Source organism: Octopus bimaculoides, chromosome 3, assembly GCF_046866305.1.
Source record: "Octopus bimaculoides isolate indiv1 chromosome 3, ASM4686630v1, whole genome shotgun sequence".
In the NCBI taxonomy this organism is placed as follows: Eukaryota; Metazoa; Mollusca; class Cephalopoda; order Octopoda; family Octopodidae; genus Octopus; species Octopus bimaculoides.
In genome coordinates this window covers 81829572-81857350 of record NC_142930.1, presented here as the reverse complement: position 1 = coordinate 81857350, position 27779 = coordinate 81829572, and the positions used below count along the sequence as shown (strand labels likewise).

At 34.7% G+C, this 27779-nt stretch overlaps 1 protein-coding gene across 1 annotated transcript in view; it reads right to left on the bottom strand.

The window, feature by feature from the left end:
• The window catches only part of LOC106869142 (uncharacterized), a 108466-nt gene extending 80769 nt beyond the window's left edge, over window positions 1–27697 (bottom strand). The window contains exon 1 of the mRNA XM_052966268.2: window positions 27557–27697. Within this exon, the coding sequence (XP_052822228.1) occupies window positions 27557–27629 (73 nt within the window). The 5' untranslated portion in view covers window positions 27630–27697. The remainder of the gene's footprint in view (window positions 1–27556) is intronic.
• Window positions 27698–27779: the final 82 nt, after the last annotated feature.

Below are 27779 nucleotides of genomic sequence, written 5' to 3'. Positions count from 1 at the left end.
GATATGTCTTATATGATGAGGAAAGGTCAATTTATGTTAGAAAAGCAAAAGAAAAATTCAATGCATCAGATCTAAAATACTCTTAAACAAACTGAAAATTCCAGCAGAAGAAAATTTGATTTGTTTTTTTTTTTCGGGCAAGAAAAACTTCGACCAAGAGCAAAAAGTTAACAGAAGAAATGACAGATGGTTATGTGTAGACCCTTCTGAAGTTACAAGAGTTATGCATACAAAATTTCTTGCAACTGTCATGGTGTTAGGAGTTGTCAGCAATGAAGGACATGTGATGCCTCCTTACTCCTTTCCCCAAGGCCTTAGAGTTAACACTGCTGTCTACATTGAGATCCTGGATAGACAGTGTATGCAATGGAAGGCCATATGTGTTTCAGCAAGACTCTGCACCATCACACAAGGCTCGAATAATGCAGGAATGGATGACTGAAAATTCTCATGATCATATAACCCCTAACATTTGACTTCCTAATTCCTCAGATCTCAATCCATTGGACTATTATGTGTGGAGTATTGTTGAGAGAGAGGTCAATGAACACACCCACAACACCAAAGATTCTTTGAAAATCGTCATAGTCAGAGTAATGTCCAGAATGAACCAGGACCACTTGATCTAAGCATGTAGACGATTTAGAACTCATATAGAAGCAGCTGTTGAAACATATTAAAACACTTTATTGAATAACTTTATGGAAAAGGTTTATTTTTATTTTCATAGCATTTTTTTATAATAAGGTTATCTGTTATTATAAATGTTTTTTTATAAACATAAGTCTGTCCTTAAATATCTTATGCACTCTGTACATAAATTGATCTTACTTGAGAGGGTCAGGTCACATCAGTTCATGTACTGTGACTCAGCCTAAGCTGTCACTAGTCTTAGCAGATGCATAGCTGGCCACTGTTCGGAAAGGTTTGATGGGCCACACTTTTGCAGTCTGTATTCTTTAACTCTTAAACCAATGTGATATTAGTTTATGCTAGGTAATTCCTGCAGAAGATTTGAATGAGGTAGAGAACTAAAATTCCTGATACTTCTTAGGATCTCAATTGTAAAGTTCTAACATCTAAAGCTTGATCCACTGGGACTGACCTATTTGTCTCCTCCCCACTGCAGCAGATGCCATGAATGCACCTTACACATTACTGGATATTTCCATGAATCCTTGGAGCAAGAGTTTTATAACTGGATGCTATATCTAATATTAGACAGCAAGAAGATAATAGTGTTATAAATTTTCTCTGAAGATAGAATTTTCATATAGCAATAAGGGTAAAAATATATCAGTGGAATTTGAAGTTACTCAATGTGCACAGGCATTCACACACACACATATGCATGCACGCACACGCACACACACACACACACACACACACACACACATCAAACTTTCTGTTGATTTCCATATTATAATCCTGGATATAATACAGAAATCCTTGGTTGCATAGGCACTTAAAATCATTTCCCTTCCAGGTTAAAGAATTTGAAATAGAGTCCTTAGATTTATTGCAAAACATGTTGAGGCAATTTTCATTCCTCAAGAACATAACAAAGTATCTGAAGAATATAAAACAATGATTTATGAGTCTAGTCATTGCATACACATACACATCTATGTTCACACATTCACAAATGCATATGATAGAGAGAGAGAGAAAGAGAATTGTAGAGAGTGATACAGAGAGAGAGAGAGAGAGAGAGAGAGAGAGAGAGAGAGAGTGCACATGTATATAAATTACTCTATCCTTTGATTGCACTGATGAATGTTTAAATAGTAGGTAGGTAAAGTATATGGTTGTTATTATGATCAATAATGGTAGTGAAAGTGTAAATGAAATAAACATTATGAAACCAGCCAAATACAGTCATGATCTACGCATGAAATGATATATGATGAAGCTCTGTCTATCTATAAATAAACTAGTCTACCATGAGATAATATTGTTCTGCTGGTTGAAAATAGTCAGTATTGTGGTGGTTTGATAGGTGACTAACAACAACTATAAAATAAATATATAATGAAGTGTTGAAATATTGAAACACTGTTCCTAATCTTGTATTTTTACCAATCTTTAGAATTCTACTGGAATGTAGCCTATTCATTCCACTTCAAGGGATCTACCAAGAACCTTGAACAGTCTTACTACCATAGAATGGCACTAATTACAGACACACACTGTTTGTCAAAACTTGAACATGATTTTTTAAAGGCAATTTATTAAAAACAGAACCAGAAACACAGACTTATAATCTGTGATATCATAAACAAATGTTAGATTGATGAACAAGTAACAAATGTCTGAATATATTATGGCAATCTCTACATTGTCAATGATTAAGTAGAAAATAATTTTTTTCGATTTCACAGACACACACGTATCCAAAAAAACAGCCAGCCATCTATCATTCATTATGTACACTGTTACAAATATGCTTCGTTTAAATTCGTCCTCATCTGATGGTTTTCATGAATTCTACTTTCTAATATGGACAGTATGCATGTGTGTGTGTGTGTGTGTGTCAATGTCAACTACTTTGTTGCTAAAGTGTCAAAACGACCTCCAAAATATAATGCATGTGTTACAAAATGATTTCATCAGCACAAGTTACAATTTGATTCTGTTTATTCCCAATATGTCAAAGTGACTCTGTAACATAGGTGAATACATTAACCAGTCTTGGCCATAGCATTTGGCAAGATGGCAAGATATGTTAAATTTGTTCCTAGCAACATAAATTTATGATAGAAAAAATAACTGAAAAGTCTAGCTGATTCTAACCCAAGCATTTGTTTGTGATTTCAATATGGTCTAGACTACATTTGTTAATGAGAAAAGTCGTTTTGTATTTTGAAGATATGATCTGTGTGTGTGTGTGTGTGTGTGTGTGTGTTAATCTTTTCATCTTTATATGCAGTAATAACTTAGTTACCATTCTTGATATTGTTTCTAAAAATGCAGTGTTAAGCAGGGTCATTTTAACATAGTATAAAGAGATAAGAGCTTGATAGACTATTTTTAACAGTGACATGAATGCAAATGGGTGTAATTAATATCAGCAAACAACTTAAATCCAGAGATTTGTTGCACCTTCCAAACATTTAACAACTTTAGATAAAATTCCACAATGTGATATAAAGTTAAGATGAAATTAGAAAACAATTTTAATTGTGATCTAATGTTGTAAAATTATTAAACAATTTAAATTAATGAACTTCAATGAATATACAGGCTTATTCACCATTAATTCAGCTGGAAAGAAATAGTTTGAAGCAGGACACAAGATGCTATATCTGGGGTGATGGTCTATGCTATAGTTCTTCCTCAGACATTGGCTACTGCATTTTTTGGGGTCTTCACTCACAAAGCAGTTTGTGGTGTCAGGATATCATATCCAGAACATATCTATTTCACTTCACACTCACTCAGAATCGCTCTCAATGAACTGGCTCATGATTGCTGTAATGATGGTGGTACTGTTACTGAGGAATTAAACAGTAACAATTCTTTCTAGATCTGCAGTTCATGCCCATTTAAGATGTAATATTGTGCAAATTCTAACAGCTTTACAGTAGATAAACTCCTATTATGAAACTATCTCCTCCAAATCTTCTATGGTGATATTTTGCATTCTCCTTTCATCAATAAGCTCAATGGTATTATTAACGGCAACTTCTTTATGAAATTCCTGTTCATACAATTCTCTGTTACTTTATTCCTGGTTGCTTTGATATTATTAATGAACTTCAGTAAAAGTAATTTTTCCAGAAGTCTCTGATAGATTGTTCATCATGGTCATCCTTTTCTTCAACAAGTTGTAAGAAAATGCGACAAAAACAATAGGCTTTGATATTAGAAATTACACCTTGCTTCATAAGTTAGAGTGAGGAAGTGGTGGCTGGTGGAAGGAAAAACTTTGTTAGGAAATGTAGGTTTGAGGGATGCTGAAATTCTTGTGGTGGCCTAGAGAAGTATCAATTACCAACAATGCTTTAGGTTTAAAGTAATGTTCTTCACAATAACATTTCACTGCTAGACAAAAGTATAACACAAACTACTGAATGAAAATTTCTTTTAACCCTCAGACCTTCTTCTTTGATTTCCAAATTACAAACAAATGCATTTTCATATTCCCTACAAAAGTCATAGCATTTCTGAATGATAAATGAGCATTGACTTCAGTATGAAGTCTGCCTTACGACTAAATAGTAATGTTAAGAGATCATTTCCGACCATGAACCTAAAATTGTTTTTTCTTCTCAGAAGAGGAAAGTGTAAGATGGTATTATCCCTCCCATCTCACATTGAATATAAGTTGAGGTGGGTGTAGTTGCTACACTAGATGATGCTCTTAAGAACTCAGGAAAATTCCTTGACTGTTTGGGTATCTGCATTTGCAAATGTCACTATTTGCAACTTCCCCATATGGATGTGGTGAAAGTTATATCGTTATTTGATCTATCAAACCAGCCTCTGCTAGCTATGAATGCTTCTGAACTATCTTTTTCTTCTTGTAAGCATTTGAAATGCTTCATGCTTTTTCCATTCTGATAAGTTGGCTTAACAGTATGTTGTATTGCATCTAGTCATCCATCCATGCAACAAGCATATTTTCCATTTTCCCCAAAATTTACTCTTTGAATGAACCATCTTCTCTGTTGATAACAATGAGATTGCCATGGTAGAAAACTTTTTCATGTCCACGTTTTTCACGATGGTTCTAATTGTTGATGTGGTACATTTAAAGACTTATGCATATTTACCTGTCATTCACCAGCTTTCAATCACAGCAACACTTGCAATTTTACATTCAATATAATGCACTTTCTCAACATCAGAGCTGAAATATATTTAATCTTTGCTCATTCAGCTTTACATCCATTTTTCCATACTAGCATAAATTAAATAAAACTGTTGATGAACATTTTCTGTGGCTGAATGGTCTTCGTGTTGCTAGCCTTATCTGTTTTCTATGTATAGCATTTTTTTTCAATACACTGGTCATCACATAAAAGCTGAAACTATGTTTAAAGGAGAATGTAAAGAAAGATGTCTTTTTTTCACTCAGAAAGTATTAATAAGGACACAAGAAATGACATTCTTCACAACTATTTGGTTTAGTGTTTGGTTCTATTGCATAGTACCTTGGGGAAGTGTTATCTACAATAACCCTGGGCAGACACCAATGTCTTGAGAGGGACTTGGTAGACAGAAACTACAGAAAGCCAGTTGTATGTGTCTGTGAATGTGCATGAATGCTTATATTCCCTGCTTGTCACTGCTAGAGTGAAGTGGTGCTCATGCTGACATCCTTTGTTGATATTATGGCCTGTCAATCTATACTTTTAAATACCAGTAGTATAAAGAAATCGCTTACTTGAAAAACAGGTAAATGTTGGTAACAAAGAGAGCATTTGGTTGTAAAATCTTATCTCAAATAACTATTTTTTCATGCTGGTATGCAAAAATGGACGTTAAGCAAACAAATGAATGAACAAAATATTATAGCCTTCTTCTTAGTTTCCTCTCACAAGGCACTGGTTGTCCAAAGGCTATAGTGGAAGACACTAAGGCGCCAAGAAAGAGGACTGAACTCAGAACCATGCACAGAGAGAGAGAAAGGGGGAAGAGGGGAGGAGAAGAGAGGGGGCATAAAATAAAAGTGTTAAATTAAACAGAAAGCGTGTTAAATTAAACAAGAAAATATCAATTGTAATGTCAAGGTCTCTAGCAGGCTAAAAGATGGATTTTTAAACTAAACAATCAGTGCAGAGAGGAGTTTGAGTGGCAGCAGACACAAAAATATTTCCAAAGAGATACTAATTAGAGTAAAAAGAAGAAGCCTAGACAATCAATAAAAAAAAACAAAGAGAAGAACGAGGAAGAGAAGAGACAGAAGAGAAAGAGAGAGTGAGAGAGAGAGAGAGAGGAAGGAGGGAGAGAAAAATATATGAGAATGATGTTTTGCAAACGACTTGCACATGCAAGTGCTACCAGTCAAGAACTCCACATATCGGAAGCCAGCAAGTGTATGGGGTTGTCAGGAGAAAATGTGAGCCGTTTCGGGGCCTACCTCTCGATGGCATCAATACACATCGGCACCCCTTTACTGATATGAGGCTTCGCTTGCTAGATCAACTGGTTATTAAATACAGCTCAATGTTCTTCTAGCCACCGCTCATCATCTCTTTTTAACCAAATCCAGTGGCTAGCCTTTTCCACTGTAGTTTGGATATCGGTCATGGTGGTATTTACTTTACGATGAGTTAGGCCTAACAATAACAACAGTCGTTTATCTTCATGAGAAACCGTTAACTAAATTCACAACTTTCTTTCCTTCACAGCACATTAAGGCTATAATGGAAGACACTAAAGCGCCAAGAAAGAGGACTGAACTCAGAACCATGTGCAGAGAGGGGGGGGGGGAGAAAAATATTCGAGAAGAGAACTATGAAGAATAGAAAAATAGAAATTAGGATGTACAGTTCAAGGTGCAGTAACATCTCATGAAAACAAGTAGACTATCCAGTCAAATCATAGTTGAAATATAAAATAATAAAATTATCATAATATGCCAAATCAGTAAACAGTTAAAAAAAAGGATGAATCTGAAATGGGAAATGAGATATTTAGGAATGAGATAATCGGATAATAATCATTGGAAGTTGTTAATACCCTCCTTATAAAAGATTAAAGGAAGCTGAAAGATTATAATTATGCAAAAAGAGATAAGTGTGATAGTAAGAAATGAAATGAAATTGATAAAAAATGTATATCTAACTGTAACCATGATTGTATATATGCATTTGTGTTACACTGTTTGAAAGATGAAATAACAGGTTGGGGTTTTCTTTTAATATTGAATGGATCTGCATAATCATTATATGTATATATGTTCCAGCATGTTGAATGATTTAACAATTCCATTAGTTATTGAAATAAACATAACTAGATAAAAAATGTGACATCAATATCTTCATTTCTATATTTCTTCTATATTTGTTCTATGAGTGTGTAATTTAATTTTAACTGGTTTAGTTATTGGATTATGGCCAAGCTTAGGCACAGCCTTCCATATTAAACACACACACACACACACACACAAACACATATAAATTTCATGTAGAAGTCATTGGTTAGGGTTAGGCAATAGCAGAAGACATTTGAAGCAGTGGAATGATGTACAAACATATTTATATATCTTATCTTTTATCTTTTACATATTTTAGTCATTGGACTGTTGCCCTGCTGGGGCACTGCCTTGAAGGTTTTAGTTGAACAAATCTACCCTAGTACTTATTTTTAAGCCTGGTACTTATTCTATCGTGCTCTTTTGCTGAACTGCTAGGTTATGGGGATGTAAACAAACAAACACCAATTGTCATGCAGTGGTAGAGGGACAAACAGAAACACACACACACACATAGATACATGTACACACATACATACAAACACATACACATACATAGATGACAAGCTTCTTTCAGTTTACCTCTACCAAATCCATTCACAATGCTCTGTCCATTCCAGAGTCATAGTAGAAGATACCAGCCCAAAATGCCATGCAGTGGGATTGAACCTGAAATTGTGTGTATGGAAATCAAGCTTCTTACCACACAGCTAAACCTAAGTGTGTGTGTGAAATATATATATATATATATATATATATATACACACATATATATATTATATATATATATATATATATATATATATATATATATATATATATATATATCAGTTGCATTTAGAATTAAAGTTTAGGTAGAAAACTTTAAGGTGTAGTATTCAAACCTTGTAATGGGAATGTCCCTTGTAGTGTGCCTGCAGAGCATGTTCACTGCATGTGGCTATCAGGCATCAACCGGGGTAGTGCACTTTCATTGCTAGATGTATATAAGAAATTCCTTGGTGCATGTTGAGTGTATTCTAAATGATTAATATGGAAGATGGAGTGTACTGAAAGCTTTATTTAGGACAATGATCCTTTCGACTTACTTCTACACTGATCCTTCGTGGATGGGGAACTGTGTAATGGAATTGAATGTACCCCATAGCACAGAAGAAACCTTTTCAGATGTACAGTGAACTATACATCTTATAACATTGAACCACTTTATGTGGCCTGAGGAGGTTTCTTCTGCACTATGGGGTGCATTTGTTTCCATTACATTATTCTTCACCCACTCGGGAGTAGTGAAGAAGTAAGCTGAAACAATCGTTGTCCTAAATAAAGCTTTCAGTACATTCTGTCTTCCGCACTAATCATTTAGAACATATACATATCTGAAATTTATTGTATTACCAATCAGTTTCATGTAAAGACTACAATAGAGTGTTTGGTAACAATCCAATTATATAACTTTATGCTTATCAGAGATAGCCAGTATGGAAGGGAATATGGCGACTGCTCTCTATTGTCAGTGGTGGATTAGCACAATTGGTCAATGGCTGCTGTGAAAAAGGTGGTGAAACAAAAAAGGGTCCATTGTATTCTTTATACAAAAATGATTGGTAAGATCAGCCATGATGTATATTTAATACTATAAACTTTGGATAATATACCCACTCTACTGACAGATATATGAGTGCATCTTCTCCCTGACTTATGGTCTCTTAGATGACACATGTGTATATATATATAGTCAAAGTATAGTTAGCAATTTGAAAAACTATAATCAAGATACATGTGTATGTGCATGTATTTACAAGTAGAGTTTGGAACATTTATGGCTCATGTCAGAGGCACAAAGGGCAAAGTGCCCATGAACCAGGTAATCCTTCAGATATCTGTATGATTATTCATACAATATTTCCAGCTACTTCACTCCTTTACCCTTTCATCTTTTCATTTTAAATCTTATGTCAATAAGAATAAAACAACTATGTTTTGCTCCCCAAAACAGTGATTTTTTTTTTTTTTTACAATATATTTGTTTTGGATAATTGTTGATCATTTTGGATAATTGTTGGATTTACCTACAGTTCAAGATGTCTGGAGAGAAGCCATCAAGTGGAACTGATGGCAATAATGCAAAAAGGCACTATAAAGGGATTACACTGGATATTAACCTAATGTTTGAAAAGGTTTGATGTGGTAGAAAAATATCAGCCACATTTCCAAAACATTAATGCTTGCAATGTTTACAGTGACAGCAATATGTAACAATAAAGAGAAAATTAAATGAAGTGCTCAAGAATCTACTGTTAACTGTTTGGGCCCTATTTTTCCATAGAGCTAATGTAACTTTCATAATTTCAGATATGATTATTCAACAATTTCTAAATCTCTGGTTTTAAAATTCATTGAACATTGTTTAATACTTAACCACCTGACACCAGTTAGATGGTTAAGCATTAAAACACTTTTTAAGTATGTCTCAGGGAATGCTTAATTAGTTTAATTATTAGGGCAGTTGCTTTAGATAGTTTGGGTAGCAATGGTTTATATCAGTCTGAATAAGTTAAAACTTATAAAACAATAGAGAGACATGCTGATGTTACATAAGAAAAAAGTAGAAACTAATGTTTCTGTCAAGGCCTTTCTAAAGGAGAAGAAAATTTTCTTTTCTAAGGGTCTACTTACTTACTGGACATTGCTTATATTTCATACTTCTGTTATTCATTTATTGGAACTAAATTTTTTTACAATTTGAGTTAAAATACTTGGGTATTATCAAGAAAGGATGTAAAGCTACTTTTCTTTTTGTAATTATGATTACTTAGTCAATAATGTTTTGTTATTGTAGCATATTCACCAGGTCCTCTTGTGAGATCTGATATGATTACTACTTAAATAAGATTTGAAAATAGAATTACTGATATATAAATTACCGAAATTACAGCAGAAAAGAAACAGTATTTGTCAACTTAATATTTTGAATCTGTTTATCTTGGTCAGCTACAAGCTGTTAAAATATTTCTGTTTGAATTTAGAATTTTGAATTTGTAAAATTCCAGACAACTAGCATATTCTCCAGACAATTGCTCATTTCAAAAGAACATATATACTAACAGACAAATTTATTCTTCCTCTTTTTTTTAATCTCACTATCCTCTCACTCTTCTTCTTTGCCACCAGCCCTTCTCCACAATATTGCTTCTATTCAAGCTCCTTACACCAACCATCATGTAGTTGTCAAACATACTGTCACTTTTCTATTACTATCTCTTCTATTACCTTCTCATTTTTATTTTTCTGTTGATCCCTTTTACAACGCTATCACATTTTCCCTTTGGCTCTCTCCTTTTTTGACTTGTATTGAAAGAAAGGAACAAATGAATGGAGAAAATGTAGGGCAGTGGAGACCCTCTTCAGTTTTCCTTGGAGTGAGACAGTTCACTGGTGCTAGTAAATAAATGGATGGAAACAACATAGGGAGAGAACTCTTTAGTCTTGCTGAGAACAAGATAACCTTTCTAAAGCTGTCACAGTAAAATGCACTCTGTATACTTTGTAAAATGACTAACAATAGGAAGGGTGTCATGCTAAAATTTAATGTATGAGTGAGATTCTAGGACAACAACTCTCAACAAGAATTGTTTCAAACTGTGACTACTACTGCCAACATAAAAAAAATGGATATAAAATGATGCCAATGATGATTAAGTATAAAATATTTTTTTCAGAAGGTTTAAAAATAATTGGATTTGCATTTTTTATCTTATTTTATAGGTATTAAATGTGATCTAAGCAATAAATAGAGGGATCTTTATATAAAACTCCACTCACCATAAAAATGTTTTTACACCAAAAAGTTAAGTAAGATGAATGAAAAGTGACATTTGCTAAATTTTCAATATACTTATAGATTATTGATTTCAAGAGCTTTTGAATCGTAATGAAGAGAAATTGGACAATATAAATAGATTAATCACTATGATACCCTGGGAGCTTTCCAGAAATACTAATTTATAATCTTACAATAGTAGCAATGTTGCCAATTTAAGATTTCTTAAGGTTATTTTTATTCAGCTAATTCTGCTAAATTCTTATCTACTTTAAAAGCTATAAATAAGAAATCAAACTTATAATAGTGCTGCTGTTAAGAAAGTAGCTGATATAAAAAAAAAATAGTTTAAAGAAAAGTTGTTCAGGTAAGACAATAAGTGTATTATAGAAGAATCTAAAAGCATTAGTCTTCAAAAACATACAAAGCTGAGTCAGAAAGTAATGCAAATAAAAATTGCATTACTTTTTGACTAACCAGTGTATGTACAAATGTGACTCAAAAAGAATTGCAAATAAAAATTGCATTAGTTTTAGAGTCACCCTCATAATTCAGGAATGTTTAAATTAAGAGCAGACAAGTCATTATAATCAACAAAATTTAGTTAACAGCTTTGAATATTCAATGTGGTTATTTTCTTTTTTTAATTTTTACTTGCTTCAGTTATAGGATTAAGGCTATGCTGGGACACTGCCTTGAAGGGTTTAGTTAAATAAATTGATCCCAGTACTAATTTTGTAAGCTTTATTCTATTGGACTCTTTTTGTTAAACTGCTAAGTTATAAGGATGTAAACAAACAAATGCCAGTTGTCAAGTGATAGTGGAATGAACACACACACACATGATGGGTTTCTTTCAGTTTTTGCCTACCAATCCACTTACAAGGCTTTGGTTGGCCTGGGTTTATAGCAGAAGACACTTGCCCAACATACTGTACAGTGGGACTGAAACCAAGACTACATGGTTGAGAAGTAAGCTCCAAAAAGTTGAAAGTATGTATACACATATACACATGCATATACAAATATATATATGTACATTTAAATAATACCTATAAGTTCATTAGGGTTATGGTAAGGATAAAAATAGAAGCCGGTTAGAAATGTTATAAATCACACAAAGGAAATTTACAATGCAAGTGTTTGTTTTGATTTTGATAAAGAGATTACATTCTTTTCCCTATTCCTGTCTATTTGTCATGTGTTTGTATTTCTAAGAAGACTGTTGATGCAGTACAAACTAATTTTGATCATAGATAGTTTCTTTTTCATTTGGCTAAGGGGAATCTAACAAGATCAATCACTTCCACCAAATCACTGGCTTTCATACTGATGTTGAATAAAGTTCTGGAATTTTTCTAATCCAAATTCATAAAAAATTTACAAGAGACGCAGTTTTATTTTCAAATCAAAGCTTTTACTTGCCCAGATTTTCCCCATCTTTCTGAAAACTGCTGCAGCTTTGCCAACTCTCACTTTGACATCACTATCTGCCCCTCCATATATACACAGATATATATATATGCGTATATATATACACACACACATATATATATATATATATATATATACACACACACACACATATGTGCATGCATACATATATATTTATACATATATATATACACACACACATATATATCATCATCACCATCGTTTAACGTCCGCTTTCCATGCGAGCAAGGGTTGGACGATTTGACTGAGGACTGGTGAACCAAATGGCTACACCAGGCTCCAATCTGATTTGGCAGAGTTTCTACAGCTGGATGCCCATTGTTAACGCCAACCACTCTGAGAGTGTAGTGGGTGCTTTTACATGCCACCGGCATGAAGGCCAGTCAGGCGGTACTGGCAACAGCCACACTCAAAATGGTGTATCTTACGTGCCACCTGCACAGGAGCCAGTCTGGCGGCACTGGCAACGATCTCACTCGAATGTCTTTACACGTGCCACCAGCACAAGTACCAGGAAGGCGATGCTGGGCACAGTTGCCATCATGATTTCGCTTTCGCTTGCCCCAACAGGTCTTTGCAAGCCAAGTTTAGTGTCCAATGAAGGAGATGACGTTGGCATGGGTGCCAGTCATTGAATTTAGTTCAATTTCGATTTCACTTGCCTCAACAGGTCTTTGCAAGCGGAGTTTAGTGTCCAATGAAGGAAGGTACGCATAAGTGGGCTGGCTACACCCCTGGCAGAGGCCTTGGATTTAGGTCTCACTTGGCTTGCCGGGTCTTCTCACGCACAGCATATTTCCAAAGGTCTTGGTCAGAGGCCCAATGTTCGAAGGTTGTGCCTCACCACCTCATCCCAGGTCTTCTTGGGCCTACCTCTTCCACAGGTTCCCTCAACTGCTAGGGTGTGGCACTTTTTTACACAGCTATCCTCATCCATTCTCGCCACATGACCATACCAGCACAATCATCTCTCTTGCACACCACAACTGATGCTTCTTAGAGTCAACTTTTCTCTCAAGGTACTTACACTCTGTCTAGTATGCACACTGACATTACATATTCATCGGGGCATACTGGCTTCATTCCTTGCGAGCCTACACATGTTCTCAGCAGTGACGGCCCAAGTTTCACTGCCATGTAGCATGGCTGTTCGTACACATGCGTCATACAGTCTGCCTTTTACTCTGAGTGAGAGGCCCCTTGGAGTAAAAGGCAGGGGTATACATATATATATATGGTATACATATATATATACATATACATAGTTTCAGGTGTGGAAGCAAGGTCTAGAATTGAAGGGCCTTAGAGTCAACCTAGCTAAAACCAAAATCCTAATAAGTAGGAAGGTAGATAAAACACAAACCCCTTCAGGTAGATGGCCCTGCTCAGTATGTAGAAAAGGAGTAGGTAGTAACTCTATAAGATGTACCCGGTGCAAGCTATGGACACATAAGAGGTGCAGCAACATCAAAGGCAGGTTAACTAGCAAGTTAGTTTTTGTTTGTGGCAGATGTTCAGGTGCAATAAAGACTGCAAACAAACAGGAAACAACTTCTATCTCATTCCAGGGTGAAAAACTAGAGGTAGTCGATAGCTTCCGCTATCTGGGCGACCAAGTTAGTAGTGGGGGTGGGTGCGCTGAAAGTGTAGCTGCTAGAATAAGAATAGCCTGGGCAAAGTTTAGAGAGCTCTTACCCCTGCTGGCGACAAAGGGACTCTCACTCAGAGTAAAAGGCAGACTGTATGACGCATGCGTACGAACAACCATGCTACATGGCAGTGAAACATGGGCTGTAACTGCTGAGGACATACGTAAGCTCGCAAGGAATGAAGCCAGTATGCTCCGTTGGATGTGTAATGTCAATGTGAATACCCGTCAGAGTGTAAGTATCTTGAGAGAAAAGCTGAACATTAGAAGCATCAGTTGTGGCGTGCAAGAGAGACGATTGCGCTGGTATGGACATGTGGTGAGAATGGAGGAGGATAGCTGCGTGAAAAAGTGCCACACCCTAACAGTTGAGGGAACCCGTGGAAGAGGTAGGCCCAGGAAGACCTGGGCTGAGGTGGTGAGGCAAGACCTTCGTACATTGGGCCTCACCGAGGCGATGACTACGGACCGAGACCTTTGGAAATGGGCTGTGCGTGAGAAGACCCGGCAAGCCAAGTAAGATCGTTGCCAGTGCCCCTGGACTGGTTCTTGTGCGGGTGGCACATGAGATGCACCATTTTGAGCGTGGCCGTTGCCAGTACCGCCTGACTGGCTCCTGTAGGATTTTCGAGCGAGATCGTTGCCAGTGCCCCTGGACTGGCTTGTGCGGGTGGCACATAAAAGACACCATTTCGAGCGTGGCCGTTTTCGTGCGGGTGACATGTAAAAGCACCCACTACACTCTCTGAGTGGTTGGCGTTAGGAAGGGCATCCAGCTGTAGAAACTCTGCCAAATCAGACTGGAGCCTGGTGTTGCCATCCGGTTTCACCAGTCCTCAGTCAAATCGTCCAACCCATGCTAGCATGGAAAGCGGACGTTAAACGATGATGATGATGATGATGATGATATATGTATACCATATACATACATACATATATATATATAAGCTGTAATTTTTGTATAATTATATATTGTTAATATAATAATACATAAAGACGGGCTAGAGTTGAAGTGCTCAGCATGAGCTAGAACTGATATTAAAGTAAAAATGGGTACATAAGAGTGGAAAACCACAGGAACAATACCATATGTCCAACGCAAGATATAATATGTGTGTGTGTGTGTGTGTGTGTGTTCAATTCCTTCAAGAATCAATAAATAAATTTATAGTTTTCAGTCTCTAAAGTGTCTAAGAGGTACGGTAAAAAGACAGGCAAATACAACGATATAAACTTTAGAAATATCATGAATGTTCAAAATATTTATTTAAAAATATTTATAAACATGCATAATTTCCAAGTTGTATAAAAATATGACAATTTAAGTTAAAACATTACGATATATAAACGTACTTTATGATATAACATATAATGGGTAAATATATACGGTATAATGAAGTTATAAATTTACATGTATTATATTAAAAACGTGTACATTATATATACACATACATATATATATACATACATATATATATATATATATACATACATACATATATATACATACACACACACATATATATATGCATACATATATATAAATACATATATATACATACATATATATAAATACATATATATAAATACACACACACACACATATATATATATATATATTCTATAATTATAAACATAATTATAATCAGGGGTCAGCTAATTGCTTTGCCACGCACTGAATTTAGAAATAGTAGCTAAAATACCTTTTCCACTACCATAAATACCTCCCAGATAGTAACACATATTTTTTTACATAGACATAGAGAAATAATAATGAATCCACACGACTCAGATTAGCCACATACGCATTTTGGGATTAAAGTAAAGTTATATTTACTTACTTATTTCCCATCTTCAGTGCAGCATGTCAAATATAAATTTGAGAGTGTTAGAACTAAATATGTACAGGATCAAGTGTCATCGCATAACTGATATTTAACTAACATTTCCAGAAACATACAGCCAAATGTGAACGTGTATTCATCCTCAAATCCCCACGTGTGTTACAAGTAATCCCGCACAAACTGCAGTTTTTGATCAGGGAGTAAATTATATTTCAATAATAATAAAAGGGTAAAATTAATTAATTAATTAATCAATATATATATATATATATATATATATATATATATATACATACATACATACATACATACCAGGAAGCTACCAGGTGTAAACCATTCGTTTTATCACCTATTAACCACAACCAACTTCCGATTTCTTGGAAGAAGGTCCTACATGGTACTGTACTAAGATGATGGATAAAATAACACAGGATGTTTCGCTAAAGGACATAACTATTCCCAGTAGGAAGGATTACATTTGTGATATTTTGGAGAAAATGAATCAATTTGTGCGTAGAATGCTGTGGAAGGCTTTCTTTTTTGACAAGGAGCTTAGACCAAATGACGAACCTGAACATTGTGACCTACTAAGGAAAGTATTTAAATCTCGAAGGAAACCACTGACAAACCAACACCTAACCAGATTTGAATAATAATTATATAGTATTGTCAAGAACGTGAAGTTCAGGAAGTACCCTAGAAGGTGTAATATGCATCAACAGAAAATCAGAAAATTACTTGTTGACTTCAAGAAAGCTCCGGGAACACTTGTACCAACGGACAAAACAAGTAACATTTACATTGTTGATATTGAACTATATAAGTCTATGATTAGGAAGGAATTATGCAGCAAATATAGACATGCTAGTAATGATGTATTAAAAAGAATTAACAATACAGGGCTACAAATCATCAGAGATCTAGCCATAGATGATAGAACAGAACCCTATGTCCCCCCCCCCCCCCCAAAACCCCAGATTTTGCTTAAGGACCATAAACCTAACTTCCTTATTGACCCCTCAGTTAGATTGATTTGTCCTTCTAAATCTGATATAGACATTATTAGTAAAAATATCATTAACAGGGTAATACCCGTCCTTAAATCTAAAATTAGATTAGCCCTCTGGTCTGATACCCAAGAGGTGGTTGGATGGTTCAAGTTTCTAGAAATTAGTACGACTAGTAAATTCTTGCAACTTGATATAGAGAGCTGCTATGCCACTATCAATCTGATCGTACTCAATCAATCCCTGATTTTTAGCATGAAAAATTCTGATTTGTCCCGATGTGAAATAGATATTATTCTTGCCGCACGAGCCACTCTAGTAGATTTTGATGGTACATTATGGAGTAGATTAGATAGGGAAAATGCAGTTGATTTAGCAATGGGCTCACACGATTCTGCTCAGGTCAGTGACCTAGTCAGAATATATATCCTTTCCTTAATCCAGTCTTCCTTTCTGGAAGTAACAGGGTCTATACAGGGATGATCCCTTATTTTTTCTAGACAAAACTAATAAAGTACAGTTAGAAAGGCATAGGAAAAATTTCTTTAGATTTTTTAAAACTTTAGTACTAAACATTACTATAAGTAAAGATTATCATAGAGTGAATTTTCTTGATGCTACCTTCTGTCTTGATACTGGATTATTTGAACGATTTCATAAACTGAATGAGCATATTAAGTACATTAACATAGCATCCAACCATCCACCCTTGATTATATGGGGACTAGTTAAGAATATTTCTACTAGAATCTCTAGATTATCTGCTAACAGTAAAATTTTCGAATCTGATGCATCATATTATAATGATGCTCTAGCTAAGGATGGGTACACACACACACATATATAATATTCACTGTAAACATAAGAACTTAGAAATTTTGAGAGAGAATGTGAAATAAGACTTTTTTCAAATGATGAAACTTAAAACAAATAAAGCTCTAAATAATGTGGGTTTGAAAAAAAAAAAAACCTTTGGATCTATTTACACATTATTATTTATAGCTTTACTTGCTTCAAAGTTTCACTGTTCGAAAAAAGAATCCTATATACACACACACATAAAGACACATATAGGATTGTCACCAGGAAAAGTATCAGGCAGTAAAACACTGCCTCAAAAAGCCTAATCCGACTCATGTCAGTATGGAAAAATGGATGTGAAATGTAATAACAATGATATATCCCTTCTGGTTGAAAACTCTATAGAGTTACTGAGAGTTTCATGTTATGCTTCTTAGGATTGTAAGGCATGACTGAGCAAATATATGGTATTATCTGTCAGAATAAATATAGTAATCTTTAATTACCTCCACCTTAGCAAAAGTGGGGGCATTGCTTTAGTTGTGTTTGTTTGTTTGTTCGTTGACAAGATATCTCAAGAACCAAAGTTTTATTTTCATTTCCCTATTATTAATTTTACTTACATCTCTATCTTAGTTGATAAAGAAATCAAACTACATAAACAAACGACAGCAAAACCATTCAGAAATTAAATAACACTAACACATTCAGTAACAATAATAAATTTAATTTATCCTCAACAATCTTTAGTTTTACCAATTTTGAATATATCGCTCCTGTTTAAAACCTCTTACCTACTTGACAATTGTATTTCTAGCTCTGCCTTGAAGAAAGCTTTTGTAGTGACCCCTGGCAGTCAAGCAGGAAAGCAAAACGGAAAAGGGATCTAATGAAAGTAATCTCCCTCGACCTTCTCGAAAATTCTCGTACTTTCTAGAAGCTTCCAATTAACTTCCAGATGACGTAGAAGTCAAGGACTTCCAGTTCATCCCTTATATTCAGTACCTATCATGGTGCATGTATTGATTTTCTCCTATTTTACTTGTTTTGCAAGCACATGTCTCTGCTACCTTGTTTTGCTTTGTATCTGCCTTGGATCACTACAATGACTTTGCTTATCGACTTCTCATCTGAGGAGGGAGTTATGTAGTGACCCCTGAAGATCAAGCAGGAAAGCAAAACAAAGAAGGGATCTAACGAGAGTAATCTCTCTCGACCTTCTTGAAAATTCTCGAACATTCTAGAGGCTTCCGATTGACTTCTGGATGATGTGGAAGTCAGGGACTTCCATATCATCCCTTATATAAAGGAACACATTCTAATTTCACGCCCCTCTTGCCTGTCGGATCCTAAACATGCATTGGGCCATGCCACTTGCATACACACCTACAAGTACGGATGTTTGGTTTATTTGCTTTGAGACATGTGGTTGCAAAATATGTTCATGTGATGTTACAAGCTTTTCCTTCAATTAACATTATATGTTAACACATTACATCCAGTAATAAATGTTATGACTTATTACGACCGTCTTACAAATTCTTATTTTCTCGTCGTTTACATGCAAGATGATAACCCTCTTTCTTGCATGCAATTATAAAAATGATAGGATGTCACTTACTAACAATCACTATACTTTACTTCTTAGACTCACGTTTTTGTGTGCAACGATGTTGTTAAACCTCCATTAACAGCACCATATGCAGATCCTTTCCGTTTTCTTTCATGCACGGATAAATTTTTCACTATAGACCTTAATGGTTGTAAAGACACTATATCAGTGGATTGACTAAAAAAGGCCTTCATAGAGAAAACTGTCCCTGTTCCCACTGCAGACGACACACACAGTATTACAAACATGTACACCCACCTTCACATTCCATGACTCGGACAAGGATTCTGGATTATTTTTCTGAATTTTTTACTTAACTTTTGAGTGGGGTCGGGTTCATTTTTAGCTTTTTCATTTGTGAGAGCAGTCGAGTTTATTTCAGATATTCTCATTTTAAAAGTCGTGTTGCATTGGCAGAGGTTTGCGCTCTTGTTATTATTGAGTTCTTTCTTTAGTTGCTGTTAGATCTTTTTTTTTTTAAACCACCAAAACAATTATATATAAGAGTGAACTTCTGCTTATCATAGTATCTGAGGTCTATTTATCATATTTTAGACATAATATTTATAAATTCATTTCATCTGATACATGTTCATATAATCAATATTTAAATTGCTAAAAAAGAGTATTATATACAAGATCAATACTGAATATTAGCTATCAGTAATTTTGTCCGCTAGCATATTTATACATTTATATTTAATTCTAAGTTCAAAGAGATCTCTTCAATTAATGAAGTCTTTCAACAATTTTTCAAAAGTATGACAATGGGAATATGATTTAGTTTTTAAAAAATCTTTTTGGACTGACAGATTAAAATGTTTTGTAGTTAATTTTTTATAGAAACAAATTTATCAATGCATCAAATAAATACAAATTCTTTTTAGATTCTGTCTTTCAGCAATACATTATATACTAATTTTTATTAATTGAGAGAAAATTTTTTGAATAGATCTGTGAAAAGCAAGGGAAAATAAATGAAAACTCATTGTATATGAGTCTCTTTATCAATTTCATTTATTACATTACACAAAAATAGATTAGTTTATCTTTTGTTAGATACAGTAGATTATTTTTAGTACAAAACTGAAAATTTAGATGGCTAAGTAACTGTAAGAATACTATTACTCACTGAAAAATGGTTGGTTACTTAGATAAATTGCAATGGGGAATGAGACACTTTTGAAAAAGTAGAGTAGCAGGTAAAAAAAGATGTCAAATGAATTTTTTATTGAGTGAATGTAGCAGAACAAGAAATGTGTGCCAATCATGTTAGAAAAACTAGCTATTTGGTTGTTTTGACAACTAAGAGAGGTTTAGTAAAAGAAAAACAACAAAAAACAAAAAGACAAAAAAAATTGATAGTATTTGACAACAGATCAGTTAAAAAAAAAAGCCATAAAAATAAATTTCCATGTTTGTTTTAGTATTATTTCACAATAAATTCGTAGTGAATACCTATTGCTGACTGCCTTTGTACAACTAGAGAAGGATGTACATATTCCCATTTCTCAGACTAATTTGTATTATTCAAACATCAGAAATTCTTTCAGTATGATCATAAGAGACTATAGCAATATACATATTACTATTATAGTTGATGAAAATCAAGTAAAACAGAATATGATCTTGAAGGTCTATTTTTTTTTATGGAAAAGCTAGACTTGTAGTTTCCATGAAATCATGGATGGAGGATTAGGTGGGGCTGGTTCTAATTGATATTATTTTTGAAGAACTGCAGATATGTAGTTGTTTATTCCCAGATCAGCCTCTATTGAGCAGACCTATGATCAAAGGCATTCCAGCCATGATCATCCCAACTTTTATTTATTTTTTGAATTATAGTACCCAATATGTCCTTTTGTTAAGATTGTAGGGTGTGATTAGAGGGAACTTGGCTGCTATTTCTAGCAGGCTAAGTAGTTATGTAGAGGTGCTTTTATTTATTCAAATATATGTCCCTAGCAGGACATACTACTCAATGAGGAGATTTGAAGAAATTGTTAAAAGGGGAACAGTAAGGAAATTTAGGTTAGAGAAGTGTAGTGTAGGGGTTTTAACTGGGACTGGGTTAAAGCCTACAGATACTTTAGTGATGGGAGGGAAGAAATATGCTAATGAATCAGAGGCTGAGGAATATTAGGGAAGAGAGATTACCAATTAAAATATTTTTTTTCTTTAGTCTTCATTTAAGGACGTTGTACTAAAAAGAAAAAAAATGTGTAAAAAAATGGAATAGAGAAGAAAAGACTTTTGAAAGAAGAATCCAATTTATTTAAGTTGATGGATTACAACAGAAATTCAAAGTGGTTGAAAAATTCTCCTACAAAATGTTACAAGTTTGGAGGAAGGAATTAGAACTGAAATATTTTTCAAAATAATCTGTGAATGGGCTGAAAAGAAATGAGTATAATATGAAAAAAGAACAAGAGAATTGCAATGAAAAGAAGTATTAAGAAAAATTTGTTGGTTGACAAAAATAGAAATATGAATAAGAGTTTGTTGTGTCTAGTTTTGTTTTGGTGAAGATGAGAGTGAATCTGACATCAATTATATGGGGTTGATGTCTTTGCTAGGTTCAAGACCTTTCAATTCTAAGCTTTTTTTTACATTTGAAATTTCTTCTCTAACTCTTTGATCAGTTCAGCTGTGAGAATTAAGTCATCAACATATAGAAGTTCCCAGTGACAGCCAGTCTTAAACTTCTCTCTTATGGCCAGGAGAACTACACTTGTTTCCATTTTACAATCTCTCTCAAAGTACTTTGCATCATACCCACCTTGACAATGGCAGTCTTGAAGCATTGTACCCATCAAGATCAGAAGAGCTTTTTGTGGTGTTTGGGTTGTCTGATGTCTATTTTTCTTATCTGAAAAGGGAGTTGGTGTAGTGAGGGCTCAGGGTTTCTAACATATGGTCTGATGTTCTTACTTAAGCACCCCACTACCATGCACAGCAGTAACACAGTGTAAGCCCTGTATATCAAATTAGAATTTCTTGTTATTTTTGGCATTTTTTTTATAGCTGAATGCTCTCCAATCACAAATCACATTACAATATGGACTGAGTGCATTTTATTGTGCCTACCACATAAGAGAGGCTGTCATACAGGACTAAAGTGTTTTTACTTCAACATAACAGGTTTTTCTTGTGTAGTTACTCTTCCAGATGGATTGCCTTCACTGCAGCTTAAGGAATCTTTGTACTAAACTTTATTCAGAATTACTGCTCTGCAAGAAAGTTGCTGGAGAATTCAACAGTCTAGTTGGATCTTCTTCATTACACTTGTGGGGCCATGTCTCTTCATAATATTGTGATATGTGCACATACATGCCATACTGTTAAAGGTACAAACAGTAAGGTGGAGGAGGATTACAATAAATTGGTTAGTTTGAATGGAGTGTCTGAGTTTCGAGACTAGTTGTATTTTAGACATTACTGTGGTATCATCTATCTCCATGGTATTAGTAGTATATCTAACAACTGGTTGAAACTCTTCTGAGACTTCCACAGTTTGTCAAGGTTAGTCCTTATAGTGTAGTGAAGATAACTGAGAATGAAGCATTTTTTCATGTTTCTGATAAAGAGGCTGGAGGTTGGCAGGTTCTAGATAAAGGGGTTGTTGATGGGCTAGTCAGCAAGCAGAATTAAGAAAGTGGAAGCTCTAATTCATGTTAGCCATACTTGTACAAATATAGAAAGCACATACATTTTTAAACAATTTTCTTTCACTTTCTGCTAGTTTGCAGCACAATGTTAAATCATTCTGGAGTGCTTTAAAGACACAAATATGAAATAGTAAAACTAAAGAACTAAAGATAACATTGCAGGTAATGGAAAAGATGATTATTTTATATTATACAAGACTATAGTGGAAACACAAGAACAGTCTCCTAGACTACTTTGAATGAATCTAATATACCATATCATGGTAGAAAGAGATTGATTTTTCTGGCCAGAGTTAGTAAAATAAATAGCAAGTCATGTTTGAGGGGAAACAAATGGAAAAAAAACAATTCTTGATATTTTTGAAGAGAGATCCTAATCAACATGACAATATCATCATCATTATGATCATTGAGATCATTTGTTGTTATTATTATCATCATAATAATGTCTGCTTTTCCATGTTGGTATGGTTTGGCTGGGTAGTCACAATCCAAGTCAGTTCTTACTCAGAGTTACTTCTAAACAGAGTTAAACTTTTCTTTTTCTGCATGGTTTTATAGCTGATTGCTTTTTCAATCACCAACTACTTTACAATGTGTATTAGGTGCATTTTATAATGACACTACACAAAAACATTATTTTGTGTCTGTTAAGACTAGAAAGCCCTCTCAATTGTTTCTGTTCACATGCATGCAAAAAAGAAACGTGATTAATCTTCAAGCAAGTCTGAAGAGTCATAAATATTATCAAGTGTAATAGTTGAGACATGAAACCATTGGTAGCATTCTGACTAGTTATATATCATAACTCGTAATATACAGCTTGAAAATATAAAAATATAACTGCCCTATTTCTCTTTTAGAGTGCTTATTTTTCTGATTTATGGACAACTATATATATATATATATACACCTGCTTGTTGCTTATACACCTGTCTTCATCTTGTTTTTCTGTAAATTTCAACTATACATATGTATGTATATATATCTTTTTATACATTTCAGCTCAAAGGCCATGGCCACACACACATGTGATGGATTATCTTGTATCCAATGCATAAGGGCTAAAGAATTTTACTTTTTTCCTCCTTTCTCTTCTTTCCTGTTTTTACATTCCTTTCTTTTTCCTTTGCTTCTTTTTGTTTTTTCTCTCCCCACCCACACACAAGGGGATGCTTTTCAGGATGATCTTGATAAAAAGAAAAGTTGCAAATCCCCACACAGTAACTTGCGTAAGGTGTTAATGACTGATAGCAACAGTAGTTGCAAGTATGCCACAAGACATGAACAGCAAACCTCAATTGGATGGCCGTTGACTCACATGAGTTTCTTCCACCTTTTGATGAGTCTTGAATTTCATCTCACAGGGTGTCCTGAAATCACCCTCATCACTAAGCAAGCTAAGTGAGGTTGTTGGTTTAGTAGCTAATGATCCAGCCATGTGATAGGTCATACTGGGTTATGTTACTAGTGGCACTTGAGAACAACCTGATATCAGTGTGTGTGCACGTGACAAAATTACTTAGAACAGTAATTTTCTCTTAGAGCACATTATTTCTTAGACTGCCTCCAAAATTATCAGCATCAAAAGAAACTGATCTTCGAAATACGTTTAATGTAACTATGCCATTAGATATGTATAAAATACATGTAATGTGGTCATTATCTACATAATAAAACTAACTCGATCCAGAAATTGTGAATTATTCATCAATCAAGCATGCGCGCGTGTGTAAGTATGAGAGGGAGAGAGAGAGAAAGAGGGGGGATGAGTGAATGTGTTTGTGTACGTGCGTGTGAGTCTATGCCTGCGTGCATGTATGAATGTAAAAGAGAGAATGTATGTTACTTTTTACTCTTTAAGCTACTGCAATTGATAGTAATTAATTGTGAATTATTAGTTAACGTAAGATAATGCATTCGTTTCAGTGAATAATAAAGGGAATTGCATTTAGAATACGCTTCACTCAATCCTCTCACAATAATAGGATTTAAGTGTTTATAAATAGCTGCGGTGAACTGATTGGTGATGGGAGGTGGAGGGAAAGTAATTTTAGAGAAAGCCAGCATGGTCCAAGTCAGAGGGCTGAAAAGGTGCGAAATCACCCATACACCTGAATGATTGATGTTAGTGAAAAGGAGGGAGGCCTACGATTTCTAATCTAAAGAAAGGTTTATAACCGAAGTTAGGTACTACTAAAGCAGCGCGGACCCGAACGCGCAGTCGCGTGTCCGCGCTAGCTAGTCTTGAGCGGTCGATCCTAACCCTAACCCTAACCCGCGTGTGCAAATGAATACGTGTTTAGGGTTAGGGTTAGGATCGACCACTGACGACTAGCTATCGCGGACGCGCGACTGCGCGTCCGGGTCCGGGTCCGCGCTGCTTTAGTAGTACCCCGAAGTTATTGAGAATCATTACTGATAAGCAGTAGTAGGGGATTGACACCTTATATATCGGTATAGAAGTCAGCAACATGTATCGAGTAGGTATATGTAATTATGCCTGTATTCGTATCAGAAAAAAAAAAAAAAAAACTACATTGCAGTTGAAGTTGACAGCAAGTCTTCGCTTCAACAAATTTTCAAAAGCAAAGGATTAAGGCATATATATATATATATATATACAAATGAATACATATATATTTACAAATACATTTTTTATATATGCATTTGTACATATCTCTCTCTCTCTACACACACACCCCTGTTTCCATGCGCCTCGGTATACAAAAAGCATGCACACACGGCTTCGGAAATGCAAATCTGTTTAATTTGTAGCAAAGGACACAAATCTCAAACATCTATCAACGTATTTGATGGTTTCTATTGCTTGTATTATATTTTTTACACATAAATTTCCCGCACTTGTTATACCGACTTCAAAAGGTTCATAGGCTGAGTCAGAGGGTGATTGATTTCTTTGACACGACACAAGCTCGAAGTTTTATAGACAGAGGCAGAATCGACTAAATGAATGCTGTTATAACTACCTATCTATGTCTCGAGAGAATTAAAGGCAATAAGTAAAATATAGACAGAGAAGGTGCAAAGAATGCGGAAGAAAATGTGCGCTTGATTAGTAGTAACCAACGAGTGAGGGTAGAAATATCCGGGCCAAGGAAGTACCTACGTGCATGTTCGACCAGCTAGAAGTAGCAGCCCTATCTTCCTCAAAATCACACCTGAGCGTCTTAGAAAATACCCTAAATAGTGTAGTAAGAAATACACTGGGCCTGAATAAAATATAAGATGGTCACGGATGGAATATCTTTGATCAAAGGTCCACTCACCCAGGGCTAAACGACAAAAGCAACAACCAACTATTATATGTATATGTATTCGTTGTACAAACAAGAAAAATAGAACTCAAAACATAGGCACACACATATACATACATACACTCACACATAATTTTTAATTGGCAGAAGTTACAAAGTAACTCAAGGATCGAAAGTTTCGTGCGTGGCATATACATGCATGCATGTATGTATGTATGTATGTATGTATGTATGCGTCAATGTAAGTGGGTATGCTCCCCCCTCACTTTCTATGTATGCTCAGCAAAGACGTAATATTATATGAACTATTCAAGACAACAGGTATGAAATCAGATATAAATTCTAAGCGAAGAAATGGAGAAGACAAATTATGTTTCAGACTATAATGAAAAGCGCTAAACACTGAACTTGCAACAACTCATAAAAAAAATAAAATAAAATAACGAATTGATTAATTTAAGTTTTCACGGCTTGCTTCTTGTGTGCATAAGATATGTGTGTGCATGTGTCACCAGAAGGACCTGTGTCAGTGTGATACATGTACTTTGCGTTGTGCATGTGTTTGTGTTTATTTGTGTAGTGTATATGAGCGGTGAGTATGATGTGTGCGCGCAGAGAGATATGTAAATATGTGTGCGTGTGTGGGAGGGAGTGCACGTGTATGGTGCTTCATGCATGTATGTGTGTAGAGTGTGAACCTGTGTGTATATGAAATACGACTATGCGTGTGGTGCACGAGATGTCCGTGATTTATTGTATCTGTGCGTATATGTGTTGTGAGCGATGTATGGTGTGTGCTGTGTATGTGAGGTATATATGTACGTGTGTGAGCAAGTGGTGAGTGATATATATATATATATATATATATATATATATATATATATATATATATATACGGTTGTAGTACATATGTGTGACGTGTATGAAGTATGCAAGTGTGTATTTCTTGAATATTGTTAATGTAATGCAATCCAACCGTGTAGGTGTGTATGAGCGTGCATGTTATGTATACAGTGTAAGCAGGTCGGTATATGGAAAAGAATATCCATTAACTAAATATTCAGAATATCTCATTGCTTTGGAACTTTCTCTACCTCGACACACACACACACACACTTTAAACTCACACTTGTTGCTTGAGCTACTTATTTCCAACTACAGAAACTTATTGTTGAGAACAAAAATTATTATTGATCAAGTTGTAGTTGAATTTCCATAAATTTATTTATGACTTCATGTCTACACACACAAACGATATGAAAAAATAGAAATGTAACGAATTCGTTACTTGTGGATGTGCATATATGCATTTATGTTTTAGTATGTTTATGTACTTTCAAAACTGAGTATTACATCAATAATATATACCTAAAAATGCCCTGCCAAAATAATTTAGCATTACTATATGCATCTCTTATAAATTTTGCAAAGGCCTTTAACCCGCTAAACAAGAAATCAATACTACTAATAATAATATAATGAAGACTTTTTTTCAACTTACCATGGAGATGGACAGTAACAGAAGTATCAGCACCACGATCTAGCAATATAATATCTTCTGCCGAATAATTCATGATTTTAAAAAAATATATTCACCAATATTAACTGTTATCCTTTTTGGCTTGTTGTTCAAAGACTTTTCTATGCAATTTAATAATCAAAATGTTTAAGACACAATTGATATTATTGAAAGAAGACGCGAAAACATTGATGGAAAGAAGAAG